Genomic DNA, 16,558 nt, shown 5'->3' on the forward strand with positions numbered 1-16,558 from the left:
CATCTGTTTTCATATTCAGATTTAAACCAGAAGTGGGCATGGTTTGGGTTGGGCTAATGGAGCAAACCCCTGAGGAAAAAAAAAAAATTCACTGTACACCTCCTATTCATATCATGTTAATGAACGCAGTCTTTGTCCTGGGAGTAGGGTTGCCAGGTCCTGCGTATAATGTCATATTGCAGATACTGCAAATCAGAAATGTATGCACACCACTGTTGACTTAAGGGGAAAAAAGTGTGTACCATTTCCTATTTCTAATCTTTTTGAGCTCGTTTTTGAATTGTAGTTGGGGTGGGGATCCTGGCAACCCTCTCCAACCTCTCCACAAGCTTTCACAGGCTGTCCTTTCAAGCTCCACTTGAAAGCGAAAATATTGTACTCATGTGACTTTTTTTTGTTTGGTCCTTTAGGATCCCAGTCAATGCACACACCTAGTCTGAGTGTTTCTGGCAAGCTTTCCAATAAATAAATAAATAAATAAATAAATAAATAGTCCGCCCACTATTTGTATCTGTATTTGTATTCATTTAGGACGCATTATCTGTGCAATCTGAATAATATGTTTATACTCAGTTATATCTCTACAATAGACACAAAGGGAAAGATCAAATTCAACACTTAGTTTCTATGAAAATTGTCATACTGTTTTGCGTTAAGGAATTATTCAACTTAACCCCTACTCTTTTAAGAGAAGAGCTTAAAACAGAACTTGATTAATTTAAGTCACAGCTGGCGTTTACCCCTTGCCCAAAAACACATACACAGACCTAATGAGCTACACTTGGAACCCATTTCAGTCTGAATAAACATTTTTTTCTAATCATAAAATGAAATTGGAAATGAACACCTTGTGATTGTGGGCCAAATGTAGCAGTAAAAAAAGTAAGGATGCTTTATTCAGCTAATTAAATAAACAAGATATAGGGGAAGCTTAATGCCAAAAAGCAATTAGAGAAACACCATGGTGAGCAAACTTCTCAAACCTCAGCAAATCAGCTTTAATGAATGAAGGAGAATAAAGAGTGGATGTAGAGAAAGTTATGGCAATGGGGCCGAGAAGGAAGAAAAAAGCTGGATTATGTTGTTAGCTGTTGGAGCACGGTTAACAATGCTGCAGTAGAGAGCTTTTTTTGCGAGCATCAGATTAAAGTCAAATTAGGTAGAAGGAAAGAAAGGAGCAGAATCCAAGCCTGGAGCACATCGCACTCTTAATTGCATTCTGTAATGACTGAGGCTTGAGTGTTTGAATTCCATTCCTGAGGGTAATCGACCATGCTTTTCAGACCAGAGAGGTGCCCTACCTTTCTCTCTCTCTCTCTCTCTCTCTCTCTCTCTCTCTCACACACACACACACACACACACACGTTTGTCTTACTCTCCTTGTGAGGACCTTCCACTGACATACTTATTATTGCAGCTAATTAACGCTATACTTGCACCTAAATCTAACCCTAACTTTAGTCTTATTAACCAAAAATAAACCTTTTAGCTCTTTTAGTTTTTAAATAATAGCTACAGCCAAATGTCTCCACAGTGTCAGTTACCTCCCAACCCCCAACACCCACACATATACAGCCTCATCAGACCCAAAAAAAAAAAAAAAGGCCTCATCACTTTAACTGAACAGATTTCACAAGACCATACATATTGGTTATAGTTATTTAATAAGTACTTTTTAACTATACAGATATATCATTTTAAATGCACTTTTGCTCAGAAAACACAAAATTCAGCTGTTGAGCACACAATACAACAGTAAAAGACAAGAATATATACATTTGTTTTCTATTCTCCTTGTTTCCTAACCAGGACATCAGTACATCAGGCCCACAGAAACATGAACTCCTGCCAATGACGTGAAACAGGCAAACACCAGCAGTACAAAACTCGCACAATCTTAAGTTACGCAAATTGTGTTTTTACAGAGTTTAAACCACAAAATATCAGGTCTCTGTCTCTGTTAGAAGGAAAAACAATTGGCATTATCCATTAGCAGTAACAGCGTCCACCGCATTTCACTGTCAGGAGTGTTTCGCGTAACGTCCATGGTGTCCTTGAAAAGTGTCTTAATATCAAATCTTAAAAACAGAATTGGAAACATGGGCCTCCTTTCCTCATCCTCTGTGTTTAGGGCTTATCAGCAGGGTTCAGTTAATGCCATCCCACAGCCAACATTAACAGTAACTTTAATCTTCTCTGCTCACTCATCTTACCCTGAAAATGAAGGAGGAAGCTCTTCCAGCCTCAGAGAATTTTGTTCGAAAACATGAACTTCTGTTTTCAAGCAAAGCTTTTAAGAGTCCGTTAAGGTGTGTTCATCTGCAGAATGGAGGGATATTGGTGCCTCTGAAGCAAGGTAAAGGTGAAGAAGAGGGAGAAAAGATGAAGAGAAAAAGAAGGACAAAACAGAAGGCACGCTGTGCTGTGCTGTGTTAAGTCCTTGTCCCTTTAGCATACCTACAGAGAGAGAGAGAGATTTGATAGTCAGATATGTTTTAGCATTCAAATGAAGTATGTTTCATAGTTCCTTGTTTTATTGACTAGAGATATGCTAGTACATCAACAGCAGCCTGTATTGCAGATGGTTTTCCAATAACAAATAACCTTGCTATTACTCTTAGAGTAAGATTTGATAGGCAAAAACACTTTGAAAAGCCAATTTAAATTAAGGACCAAATTTCTCCTGTACGTGAAGCATTTTTATTTCACTAACTAGTAGCTTATTTGTCTAAAATGAAAGAAGCTCCAGCACAGTTAAAGTACCAATAGTATCGGTGTTGTCCCTGCTGGCTGCAGTAAATTTATGTAAAGTAACTCACTATGATATCGACCTGAACCAATATAATACATCTGAATTTTTTCACATTTTGGAATAAGACCCTCTGATCAGCTGTGATGCCAGAGGAAAACAAATTCATGCAGCAGTTCAAAGCAAAGAAAATGCAAGCCCAATGTCTCTAGGTTCACAGGGAAGCAGCAGTACATTTTCCAGAGATTTTCCCCGAACAGGCTGTACAGGCTGAGGTTCGCTTACTACTGAATACTTTTAACTTCATGCCACCATGTAAAGGAAGAAAGGAAAGTGCCAATTTGGATATGTTTATGTCACTGCAGATTGCCAGATATTCGCTGGCCATTGGTGGTGCTTTATGCATCCCTGATAAACTCTGCTACAACTACCAAAAGGCTGTATGGCACTTTTCAAAGTTCCCAGACTTAATTTGAGAAAGAGTAAACTGTCCAGTTTAGAATTCAACAGGAAAATTTTATCAAGTAGTGATTTACCTCTTTCCAGTTTACTTCCAGTTCTTTTTTTTTCCCCTCTCATACCAGGTTTATGTAAAACACTCATTTCATTTTCATTCATATTCTTCAGCGAGAGAGGTGCCATCGTTCTACATACAATTTGCCTCCTAGCTAGCACGTGTTTTTGAAATTATTATAGCCAATCCATCATCATACTTGTTTCCAAGATCTACATTAGAGATGCAGATTAGATACTTTGTTAATCATTTTTGCAAAACATTGCCTTTGCAATATTAATATAGCAGGTGCCTCTATTATGCAAATGAGCCCTTTAACAAATAACTAAATTTGTTTTTGTGTGCTGTGGCCATCCTGACCAATTTCAGATATTCCAGATGAGCATTTTTTGTTGGGGTTTGAATGAAATCCGTTTAGGCAATGTTTACCCACATTGCATCAGGGTTACCGTAAGGGTCTTTTTATATACATATTGCAAGGCATATTACAATCAAAGCATATGGCAGTGCAAAAAGTTTGTCCGTATCATACAGCCCTATCTGTAATGTAGGCTGCAGATGCTGTAGACATTAATGGAGATTCTGCATCACCTTCTGGTCAGGCAGGAGCGTGCTGCTCTGTAGTGGGGCCAGGTGACTGCTGAGCATGCCTCCTCCAGGCCGGTCATGCTCACAAAAGATGGTGCCATTGACATAGTGGAATCTGTCCCCGGGCACCAGGCGGTTCCGACATGTAGCACACGTGAAACACTGTGATAAAGGAGAAGGAACAGAGTAAACTAAGGGCTGAACATGCTTTGGAGTCAGCAAAACAGTGCAGTGCACAAGAACGTGACATCAAATGATTGATGATGTAAAATAAAATTAAAGTTATCAGTTTAGTTTTCCTATATTCATAAACGCAATTTTAATTGTCCTGAATTAATTTAAGGTAACTTAATCAAGATTTGTTTACTGTGAGTTTTTTGGTGATCTGCCTTGCATGCCAAACTGTCTGAGGTGGTTGATAGAAAGCTAGCTACCTCACCAACCATAAACAATAAAAGAATAAGCCTCTTGACAGACTGTAAAAATGCGACCACTTTTTTTATTGAAAGACTTACATTGAGGTCACAAAGTATTATACAAAATCACAAGTTTTTCTTCCATTTCTGCACTGTAAACTCACCTTCAGGTGGTAGACGTTGCCCTGTGCCCTCATCACCATCTCACTGGCTGGAATCGACTGACCGCATGCACTGCAAGCCCCACTGTGTCCAAACAATCTGCAACAAGAAATGTAATGGTCAAAAGATGTTCTCGTACAGAAAAAGCAGCCTGAAACTCTATAATGAGCTGAAAGGGCACGACTAAGCTCGTACTAGTAAATGTTAACCACAGTTTAAATGAAGTGCCTTAACTTCTTCCTGTACTGTGTTACCACATACTGATCCCATCATGTCTGTTCTGAAAGCACTATATAATAACCAATCATGTGTTCATAGATCAAAAACTCAAAGTAAACAGTTAAAGGCACAGCTGGGACATTGGGTTTTTGCCAAAAAACAGGACCATAATTTGTGTTGTGGAGCCTTGTAGGTCTCCATGGCAGGGTACCAATGCCCTCCAGGTGCTGACTGCACCCTATTTGCTAATGCAGCAATATAATTGGTGGCAGTGGGTGGGACCTGGATAAAGGGAGCCTCTCATCCACCCTTGCCTCCTAATTAGGGTACATTTGGTTAGCCCAATGTCTGGGCTTGAGGTTGTTATAGGAAATTTTAGGAGAACACTCAAATAAGTTCAAGCCCTACTCTTGAAGAGCTAGAACAAAACAAATGCTGGGAATCTGCATGCAAGCACACTAATATATAGTGTGAGATAGTCAGCACCATCATGTAAAATACGTACGTACAGTATGTACATTTTATTTAAATAAAATGTATGTACTATATATTGTAATATAAAGGTATATATATTACAAAATGTACTGTGTGTATATACACTGATCAGCCATAACATTAAAACCACCTGCCTAATATTGTGTTATTGTGTAGGTCCCCCTTGTGCTTCCAAAACAGCTTTGACCTTTCAAGACATGGACTCCAAAAGACCTCTGAAGGTGTGCTGTGGTATCAGGCACCAAGACGTTAGCAGCAGATCCTTCAAGTCCTGCAAGTTGCGAGGCGTGGCCTCCATGGATCGGGCTTGTTTGTCCAGCACACAGATGCTCGATCAGATTGAGATGTGATCAAGTCAACTCCTTGTCAGTTCCTCAAACCATTCCCAATTTTTGCAGTGTGACAGGGTGCATTATCCTGCTGAAAGAGGCCACTGCCATCAGGGAATACTGTTGCCATGAAGAGTCTGCAACAATGTTTAGGTACGTGTTATGTGTCAAAGTAACATCCACGTGAATGCCAGGACCCAAGGTTTCCCTGCAGAACATTGCCCAGAGCATCACACTGCCTCCGCTGGCTTGCCTTCTTCCCATAGTGCATCTTGGTGCCATCACTTACCCAGGTAAGCTACGCACAAGCACCCAGCTGTCCACATGATGTAAAAGAAAACATGATTCTTCAGACAAGGCCATCTTCTTCCACTGCTCCATGGTCCAGTTCTGATGCTCTGTGCCCGTTGTAGGCTCTTTTGGTGGTGGACAGGGGTCAACATGGGCACTCAGACCGGTCTGCAGCTACACAGCCCCATACGTGGCAAGCTGCGATGCACTGTGTGTACCGACACCTTTCTATCCTGGCCAGCATTAACATTTTCAGCAATTTGTGCTACAGTAGCTCTTCCGTGGGATCGGACCAGATGGGCCTTCACTCCCCACGCGCATCAATGAGCCTTGGGCACCCATGACCCTGCCGCAAGTTCACCAGTTTTCCTTCCCTAGACCACTTTTGTAGGTACTAACCTCTGCATATCGGGAACACCCTACAAGACCTGCCGTTTTGGAGAGGCTCTGAACCAGTCATCTAGCCATCACAATTTGGCCCTTGTCAATGTCACTCAGATCCTTACACTTGCCCATTTTTCCTGCTTCCAACACATCAACTTCAAGAACTGACTGTTCACTTGCTGACTAATATATCCCACCCCCTGACAGGTTCTACTGTAATGAGATAATCAACGTTATTCACTTCACCTGTCAGTGATTTTAATGTTATGGCTGATCGATGTATATATGTATATATCACAAAGCAATCCTTATCATACCAACATACACAATGATCATAATCATCTGATCCCTATCATTATTTTATATTCACTCTCACAAGTGATTTTAAACACTGGTCAGTGGCATCTTTTCATAATCTGTTTTAATACTTCAGGCAGATTAAGCTGGGCTTATAGGTCCAGAACTGTGGAAGTCTATTTCCTCCATCTGGAGAAAAACGAAAATGATTTAATCAGTAAATAAATAACTAAATGAATTTAGAAATAACTAATGCATAATAAATAGATGCATCATGCCCATTGTTCCCAGGAGAGACTCCAGATCATTGCGACCCTGACCAGAATACAGCAGTTACTGAAGATTATAAATAAATAATAATGAGAATAAGTTTCTCATTAGGTGATGCTGTATAATGAGAATGTTCTTGAAAAAGACTTAGTAAATATATATATATATATTTTTTCACTCAGGTGGTGGAAACTGGCCTTTTTATACAAAACACATCCCACACAATTATGCCACAGACACAAACACACACTTTAAGCAACACAAAACCAATTTGCATATGTCAGTAACATAGAATATTTTTTCTCTGTGAAATACGTATAATAATATACACATGACAACAGTAAAAAAAAAATTATAATTGTTATGGTTATTATTAGCAGACTTGGTTTTGAGGTGCACTAATTTATCCTGTTGTCAAATGTCAAAATCAAATGAAATTCATCGTCTTCACTCACTAAATTCAAACAAATTTCTCAGAAGATCAGGTTCTATTTGTGTTGAGGTATGTTTAAAGTATAAATGTCATAAGCCGCTAACTCCGCCCACAGCCCCTTTGCACCTAGAAGTGTTTCATCACATATACTTTTAGTCACAGATAGTCTGGTGGTCAGCCTGCCGCTGCAGTCTTCCTCTTACTCTCTCTTCGTATCCTCCCTCCTTACTATCGCTATCCTGGCACTGAACATAGCCACAGTAATGAATTTTTGATCTTAATCCAAACAGTAATTTAATAAGGGGGAGGCAGAAAGCAGCACTGTTCGTCCTAATTAATGCTCCCTTCTTTTATCGGACCTCAGGCTCCACGCGGCGCCATTTGGCAAAGAGTCTCTGCCCTTTTGATTAGCTACAGTACATTATACATATTTAATATGCTGCAGTTTGAATATGCTTTACAGTTTGCATGAAGGCAAGTTAGAAGAATAATATGCTGTGCAAAACCTGCACATACATATTTGTGGCCAAACTTCCCAAACATCTAAACATTCTGCCTTTAAACTCACAAGCAGGATGTACAAGAATGTACAATATTCACCCCGGGGCTGTCCCTAGTTATAGAGAGTACAGCAATCATTCATTATTAATGATGTTACATACAACAAGTTGTATTGTTGTACAACCAAAAATTGGCCCTGAAAGCTGCACGCGGAGCACTGCGCCATGGCTTAAAATGGTGCCCTCCGGCTTGGACTGTGACCCTCATGTTAAATGCTTTGTTTGTTTTTCAATAAAGCTTGATTTCCATCTTAATCTCAGGCTGATTATGACTTAGGATCTCCGTCCATGTCCGTTGTTAGATCGTCGGCGCCAGCCCGATGTTATCTGCCCTCTTGCACCATTCGAGCTCTTTTTGGGGGTCTGCAAGGCTCTTTGCCCTCAAGAGTGTGTGTGTGTGTGTGTGTGTGTGAGAGAGACCAAGCAACTGGGACACTGAGCACAGGCAGTAAACCATCAGCATGGCTATGCCAGGCACTCTCAACACACTTGGCACTGTGCTGATCAATGTGGGCACCGGTGCCATACGGTCATGGGCCAATGCACCACCGCACACATCCAAACAAGTAGAGGTCAGTTTCAAAGCACCTCATGATTGCAAACAAATCTAATCTGTTCACCTCTGGAATTCAGCGTAACACACACAAAAGAACAGAGGACGAAGAGAACTGGGTCATCACAGTCACAGCATGCAAGCAAGCGTAAATGGTCATTAACTAATACCACAAGATTTTTGGACTTGACAAAGGAAGTACAGAAGAGGTCACATTTTTTTAAGCATAAGTAAATATGTATTTTTAAATTTCTTGGCAATGCATTTCAGCTTCATCTCTGATTTAGTGGTTAAACAGTATTTTAAACCAGGCATTCTAACATGCCTTAAGCTAATCAAGCCTTGACGCATGGGCAAGTCTTGAAGGTCGGGTCTTTTTGGGACAGGAACACATGAAAGGAGTGTGGGAGGCCATCGAGGGATGTGGCTGCTCCCGGGCCCATGTTGTACACACCCACACAGTTCCTGTCATGACTGAGGCATTTTATATTCTCTTGTCCTGGCTACTGTACATGCACACAGCTTGGTTCCCACCAGGAAAATAAGCTACAGATGGCTTCAGTAAGACTACACTCCTCAGCGTGGTACAACACGGATGGCCGCATCAGCCATTAGGTAGAACATATGCATGCAATCATGCTTATGGAGGCTGATAACAAAAACAAGAACCTACTCATTTTGGTTTCATGCTGGATGAAATTAACAGCTATGAGCTTTGAAGTAATGTTGATTTCAGACAGATGGACACAAACAAAAGAAATCTGCCTGGAAAAACATATAACAATAAGACCTACATTTCTTAATTGGTTTATTATGGATCTATAATAATAAGAAGAAGAAGAAGAAGAAGAAATAGAAATAACACACATATATTGTACTAATTATCAATCTGTTGGATAAGGTAACCACAAATACATTTCAGCAGCATATCATTCCATTTTTCCCATCTTGAGTTACATAGCTTTCCGATTTATTTTGTGTTGACAAATTTGCTCACATCATGCTTGGTGTACCTGATATAGTCGTTCCTGCAGAGGATCATGCCCCCTTTGCTATAGCAGGTGGTGCCGATCTCGCCCAGCTGTGCCTGGCAGCAAGAGCACTTCAGGCAGCGCGTGTGCCAATAGCGCTCCATGGAGAAGAGCAGGAAGCGGTCAGAGATGCGGCCACTGCAGCCGGCACACGATCGGCCTGCTCCACCTCCACCTCCTCCTCCACCTGTTACAGCCACAGCTGATGACTCCACACGGCTATTCACCATCACGGGACTGGAATAGGAAAAGTGTGATGAGTAAAGGCTAAATGGACTGGAATTAAATTCCGACATCTGGATTAATACTCATGAGAGAAATCGACATGTCTGGCAAAACCATTAGCATTAAACGTGTTGAACAGTCTGTACTCAGTATAAAATAACTGTTACACAAGATAATTCTATGTTTCACATTCCATTTTTTGGATATCTCACATGACTCAAACTATCACTATCACTATCCCCAAAACCATTCTTTTTATAACTTTCTGTTCTTGTGACTCACCTCCTGTAATTGTGAACGATTTCACATGGATCCCCAAATGACTTCCTAAAAACCAGTCGATGCCTAAAACTCACTTTCCTATTTCTGTGGATAATCTCACATGGTAGATTTGCATCTTTCACCAACTGCCGCTTTAATCATAAAGCCTGTCCTGTTCTTATCCCAGCACTCTTACTCACAATATGATCATACTGAACACTCTGTATCCTTTCAACACATATAGACTTTTTCTGTGCATGACTACATTCTGTAATGAACATAATCCCACTATCCAGTGTCACCCAGAAGAGGATGGGTTCCATTTTGAGTCTGGTTCATCTCAAGGTTTCTTCCTCATGTTGTCTCAGTGAGCAAGTAAAGTACATGCCAAACATACAGAACAATTTTTTAAACAACCCTCAGTGACAAAAAAAAAACAGGCTAACCAAGACAGACTGGCATGTTGTCATAAAAATCCATAGTAATGGGGCTAATTCAGGCTTGAGGTTAAGCACACAAATGAAGCAGGTCTGACTGACACATCGTACCAGACGAAATCATGGCCATGCCATGAAGCACTGTTGTATCCTATTTTGTGAATGTAGTTATGGAAAAACTGATGTTTAAAAAGCCACTTGGATGGGCCAAAACATCTTAAGCCAATTTGACTTAGTACTACTAGACATCATTCAAAATTCCATAACATCATTACAAAGATTACATTACAAAGTTTTTTTGTTTGTTTGTTTTAGGTACTGATTATGCAGTATGAGTTACCTATGAGTATTTTTTATTTGCATCAAAGCTATCAACAACAGGTCAATCCTACAGCAAAGAAGATATAAAGAGCAATATTTTGGATGTTAACGCTGAAATTCAAGTCCTTGTGCATGGCCATCAAATTTTATTTATAGCTCCTTACCAGCGCATTATTAAAGAAGAAACAAAAATCTTTCAGGAACAAGTCAATCTACAGTTAAGCATTTAAAATGTGTGTTGGGTCTTTGTGTGAATCACAATAAGATTGCTGACTTTTAAGGTGTCTTGTTTTGGGCAAACATGAATGCATCCTTGTCAGCAAAAGCAATTCCATTATTCTGTCCTGAACATGATGAATCTTTTTAGCCTAAAATTGTGAGCCAATGAGACATGTACAGCTTAAAATGTCATATTTTTAAATACAATATTTTAATTGTAAACCATGATAAAATATTACTGAATTATCATCATAGGAAATTTTTTAATTGTCACAGTAAGATAACAGATAATCACTTCTACTGGGCTGAGGAAAGGGCCGAGACCATTGACTTCTCCACATTGAGAGGTTCTGACGTGAAGCAGAGAAGAGGAGGAAAGAGCTGGGCTTTACACTTATCTCAGGCTCCTGCACATGTCGTTTCCTCTCTGTGTTCTCCTGAAAAAAGGTCAACCAGCAGCAGACAGGAGATACTAAAGCAAGGCCAGGGGCCATGACTGAGCTGTTCTGATTGAAGAGGTCAAGCAGAGGTCAGCGGGATGATGGAAAGCAACAGGAAGGCCATTTGCGTCCTGCTCCAACCAAACTCAAACACTTCTTTCAAGTCATACTTCTCTCTCCGGGGCTCATTGCTGGCCACATGCTTTTCCATGACCGCATTGGACACACAAATACAAAGACAAATACAACCACCACCACCGTTGTAAAATCAAGACAATGTGATACACGTATCAACAATGTACAAATATATTTAACCCACAAGCCATGTAAACAGTCAGGCAGCACAACGATATCAAGCTTTCCGTCTTCAGTAACGCAACTCTTTTCCTCAGCCTTCCGTTGTCCATGTCCTGTCTTTCACTAGCCAAGAGCTTTAAAGCTGCTGAAGCGCCTAGAGTGAAACTGATTGCCTTACCCAGAATGATTGGCATCATCTCCCTCCATTTTTTCTGAACGAATATGATTCAGGAAAAAAAATAAAACAGACAGAAGACAATTGTTGTTCCTCCACAGGTAATCTTGAAAGCGCGTCCCTCTGTAATGCTCCTTTACTTTCAACTGTGAGAACTGGCTAAACAGGTCTAATATCCCTGTGAGGCAGGCTGCGTAAGCACTTCCTCTGCAAATAGGGTGACACGTTCCAAATATCCTAAACCTGACATGAAGCTACACGCCTGGCTTCCTGCTGGAGGACTGACAAGCTGCCCGTTCCAACTAATTCCAACACCATTGACTTCAAGCCTGAATATACTGAGGAGCAGATTAATGGCTTAACGCAATGATCAGTTCAGTTAGATATCCTGAAAGATTAAAATTAAGATAAGTTTATATTGCTTTGATAAATCCAGAGGGATCACCAAGGCATTGTTTCTGCATCTTGCATGCAGCCCTTTCAAGTCTGTATGCTTTAAAACCTCCAAGCACAATCTCGACACCCTTTCTGCAAAGGAAACGCTGTGATTTGCGTACAACTGTCTGCACTATCCAAAAGCAGCTCTTCAGCTACTTTTGCCTGCAGTTAATTTCATAAGAATGCAAATCCCTGGCTTTGTAATCATCCCTCTGCCTCAGACATGAGAGGGAGACAATGCTCATGAATGGGACCCTGGGGGAATATCACACGCCGCTGTTTCAATGCAGAACAATGATATTATCCCTCTGAGAACTTAGGTAAGCTAATCTCCTTCTGAAACACTCAAGCTACAGGTTCAGAAACGCGTCTTATCTTCTCTCTTGCAGAACTTCGCTCGGCTCTGTATCAGCGCCTCGGTGTGCACTTAGCCGAGCAGTGAGGACAAGACTGAGATTTAACCGCCAAAATAAAGCGAACAAACGTCAGGGTGAACTCAAATACAGCCCACTGGGTGTTTACGTAGCTGTCTTGGAGTTTAGTAATACTTAAAACCAGAATAAAACATTTAAACACCAATTATACATTTAAGTTTTAACTGCGTTCTGAACAAAACAGCACACTGCTGTACACGCTACTGCCTGAGAGTCGATCCGCAAAAGAGTCGATTCTTAGTGTTCAAGAGTCGACTCCGAGTCAATACAGCGAAAAAATAATAATAATCGCGTACAGACGATGACAAGCGAGAAAACAATATTCTGTTGTCACTATCTGAGAAATACTTCACCTCACACCACAAGCATCAACAGTCTGGTAGGATTTTACATGCAAAATTTACAGCAAAACACGCTTACAGTAAAACAACGCCGCCCATGCTAAAGCTTCTCAGCTCTACCTACCCGAAGGAGCTAGCTAATTTAGCTAACGGTAGCTCTTTAAATTTTATCCTATGTCGCGAACCACAATTGCAGTTTCGAAGTTGGCAGTTTTCTTGTTAACCATGCTAGAGTATTATATATTATATGTACTCGGACTGTTTTACCACGTCCTTTCCCTGTCCCATGTTTTAGTTTTGCTGTTCATGACTCTTACTTTACGGAATCGATTCTTGGAATCAGTTACCAACACATGGAATCGAGTCATCGACTCCTAATTTTCTGGACTCCATCAGTAAAGAGTCGCCTATATGAAGAAAATATAGTACTGTTTTGATTGTAGTTTATTCATTCAGGTAACTAAAACTATATGAACGCCGAATTAAAACTAACGTGAGGAGTTTGACAGAGAAAATAAAAAAAAACGCGGGACTTTTTGCTCGTGGAAATCTGCCAAACTCTGTTACACTTCTCCCGTGTGATTCAAACGATGCCATCAGAGAGAGAAAAGGTCAGAGAGAGAGAGAGAGAGAGAGAGAGAGAGAAGGCACTCGGTTCCGCTCTGCTAACGGGACTGATTGATGAAGTAAGCAGGAAAACAGGGCGGGAGCTTAATGAGGAGAAACACAACGCCGCCCCTGTGCGCGCGCAGACTGATGGATTGCGCGTGCGAGCGATGGGTCCGTTTATAGAGACAAATCACATGGCATTAATCGCCGTGCTAATCGTGTCTGGGAACTGGATTGGGCAATTTAAACGTTTTAGGTATGCATGAAAGAGCTTTTAAGTTAAGGTTCAAGTGTGATTTCTTTCCCAAAAAAAAAAAAAAAGTGTGTGAGGACAGAAAGCACATGTGTGCTCCCTGCTTTAAATAAATCTTATTCTGCAGATTATGTAGCTATGGTAAGACCTGAGGTTATCCAAACAACACCAAAAAAGTCTAATCAACCTATTTAAACAGCAAGGTCAGAAGTTTTATCGACCTTCTTAGAAAGAGGATTTCATAACACTCACTTTCTAATGACAGAAACGACTCTCTTGTTTAAAGCACAAATATAGTGCTTTTATACCAAAGTGTGTGCACATGCCAGAGTGAGTGACGCCTAATTGCCTAATTAAAATAAATAGCCGAAGTCCGAGCACTCAGTGCAGTTTTAGTCTCTATAAATAGCAGCAGAAGCCAGTGAGCAATAAGCAGAGCCTGCTGGAACTAAGGCACTTCAGTAATATATCCTCCTCTTTTAATAATGCGCTGTGGGGCCATAACTGCGCGCCTCACCATTTCATTACAACAGCTCTCTCTCTCTCTCTCTCTCTCTCTCTTTAAATTAACACTCTGGTGATGGCTCAGACTCCCTATTGAGCATAATTTCTGCACAGGAGAGACGTGAAGTCTCCAAAGAAGTGGCCTAGAAGTCAGCAAAAGTGGGTTCCTCTAGCAAGAGAGTTACAGATGCAAGAGGGAAAAGAGGAGAAGAAATGAAATGGCACAGTCTGATCTCAGGGCATCACAAAAACAACACTGTAATGGTTTCAGTAGTTCAAAGTGTGTAGTAGTGGAAGTTATTAGTCATTAATGGAGTTATGGATTCAGATGTCTTCGACATGATGTCAGGAAGAAATCACGTGAACAGAAAGATGAAGCACTGCAAGGAGAAGGTGTGCATTTTGAGAGGTTTGATAGACATACCTTTCTTTTCCGATGGAGACTGTAGGGATCTGCGCGCGCGAACAAATCAGATCTGTTGTTTTTTTATTTATTGCGTCGCAGGAAATCACAGCGATCAATAATCCGAGTTGTGCAAAAGTAACTTCTAATCAGTTCTCCCCCCTCGGCGACGTGCTCCGCTCCTGCCACTGCTGAAGTGATCAGAGTGTCTGCTTGGACAGAGAGCTGCTGCCTAACAGCCTGATCGGTCTCAAGAGCAGCGGAAGGCTGTCACATCGTTTAACGCCTACAATAAAGCCGGAATGAGACGCTTTTCCCGTCATCAATTTGCGCTTAAATTTACAGCACAACAACTCAGCGAGTAGTCTACGTTTTTGAAGACCCTCCTCTGGTGACGTGTCAGAGAGGCAGCCAATCAGCGGTCAGGGGGCGGGGCGGGACTCTGACAGGATGATCGATGTGTATTTGAGCAACTTTTGCCTACTTGAGGCTAATTTAAATGGTCCATAATCACCACCGCAGAGCCACGATTTAATAACTCGGTTTATTCGCTGCGTGAGAGCAGACAGAATAACTGTCTTACTTTCCTCATCCTGCACAGCTCTTTAATTCAGATAGCCCTGATATGCATTCTTTCTGAAACAGTTTAACAGATGTGGAAGGCTTTTAAGTGCAGCTGTAAAGCGAAAATTGCAAGTCGATCGACATCTGCGAACATCTGGCCTGGCTGGTGATTCAATTACAGCTTCGCTTTAACTAACGCCAAACCTGTCAGATTTGCCTTGATTTACATTAATGACCTGATGAGGCGAGAAGGAGGCTCTGGTCTCTTTCAGCTGGATCCCACTGTCTCTTCCCCTGTGCTGTATCTCAGCAGCACCTGATTTCAAATTTAGGCCATTCAGATTAATCAGATTAATCAAATCAGATTAATTAAATATCTTTTTGAAAGTGGATTATTTTCATAATGATATTTCAATCCATGCACAAGATAGCATATTACTTCAGAGGGTGATTTGGGGAGTAAATTTTGCACAGTTCCTTCTTTTTGCCTGACCTTGACAATAAATCTGTACACTCTCACAAGAAATAGTAGTACACTGTACCTTTCCTTGTCACTGGAATGGCACCCACAAGAGTACATCTTTTGTACCTTCAGTGTGTGTGTTACACCATAATGTGAATGTACAGACGATGTACACTAGTGGGTACCACCCCAGTGAAAGGTAAAGTTGTGAGTGTGTACTGAGTGTGTATTGTGGTCACTGTGTACTTCATGTCATAATTTGTGCCACTTTGTTTGTTTGTTTGCTTGCGATACAATGAAACTTCATTTACAGACATTGGTATATACGTCTACATCCATCCATTCATTCAGCTAGCCTAAATGAATATAATACAGTATGATAATGAACAAAATCAATTATCAGATATATACACATTTTGGTGTACACACAAAAATTATATTAAGTTTTTTTTGCTACCTAAATTCGTTCTACATAAATTCTATTTTTCCATGTATAGGTTGGGCTCCAGTACAACAAGTAAGTGTTAGAGATGAATAAGATTGTGAGGACAGTTTGTGTGCACTCTTTAAACTCTTTAGTGTGGGGAAATATGAATTACGTACATACGTTTTTTAAATTTGACATACCAAATTTTTAAATAGACATACCATTACTACCATTATCCCTTTTTCCATCTACAGACTTTGTGTAATAATGCAAAAGCAAGTGTTACAGTACCTCAGTCTATCCTCGCCTGTTCATATTCCTGTGAATGAGCTTAACTCGCCCCATGCTTCCTGTATAAATGCACTACTTAGGAAAGAAATGTCTCCCAAAAACAGATCCATTTGGGATTCAGTCCAGGCTCTTTCATCCCAGATCTATTATTATAAATATTTGTAA

The 16,558-nt window shown here is 40.6% G+C and overlaps 1 protein-coding gene across 3 annotated transcripts; it reads right to left on the minus strand.

The window, feature by feature from the left end:
• Positions 1-1,647: 1,647 nt before the first annotated feature.
• lmo4a (LIM domain only 4a) lies at positions 1,648-15,013 on the minus strand. Of its 3 annotated transcripts, none has more exons than XM_026922136.3 (5): positions 14,670-15,013; positions 9,274-9,528; positions 4,432-4,528; positions 3,855-4,013; positions 1,648-2,457 (listed from the first exon to the last, which is right to left on the minus strand). In XM_026922136.3, exons 2-5 carry the CDS (start codon positions 9,519-9,521, stop codon positions 2,449-2,451), a joined length of 513 nt encoding a protein of 170 aa, XP_026777937.1. In that variant the 5' UTR covers positions 9,522-9,528; positions 14,670-15,013; the 3' UTR covers positions 1,648-2,448. The 3 variants fall into 3 exon arrangements, with proteins under 3 accessions (XP_026777937.1, XP_026777936.1, XP_026777938.1); XM_026922135.3 differs by lacking the exon at positions 14,670-15,013 and adding an exon at positions 11,670-13,764; XM_026922137.3 differs by lacking the exon at positions 14,670-15,013 and adding an exon at positions 9,799-11,648.
• Positions 15,014-16,558: the final 1,545 nt, after the last annotated feature.

This window comes from Pangasianodon hypophthalmus, chromosome 27 (genome assembly GCF_027358585.1).
Source record: "Pangasianodon hypophthalmus isolate fPanHyp1 chromosome 27, fPanHyp1.pri, whole genome shotgun sequence".
Classification (NCBI taxonomy): Eukaryota; Metazoa; Chordata; class Actinopteri; order Siluriformes; family Pangasiidae; genus Pangasianodon; species Pangasianodon hypophthalmus.

Bases quoted from the DNA above. Each gene is read 5' to 3' on its own strand.
- lmo4a (XM_026922135.3), bottom strand. From the start codon at position 11,698: ATGGAGGGAGATGATGCCAATCATTCTGG. The intron at 4,529-9,273 runs GTACACCAAGCA...TTCTTGTTGCAG, and splicing joins TGCAGGAACGACTATATCAG to ATTGTTTGGACACAGTGGGG. The intron at 4,014-4,431 runs GTGAGTTTACAG...CCTTTATCACAG, and splicing joins GCAACGTCTACCACCTGAAG to TGTTTCACGTGTGCTACATG.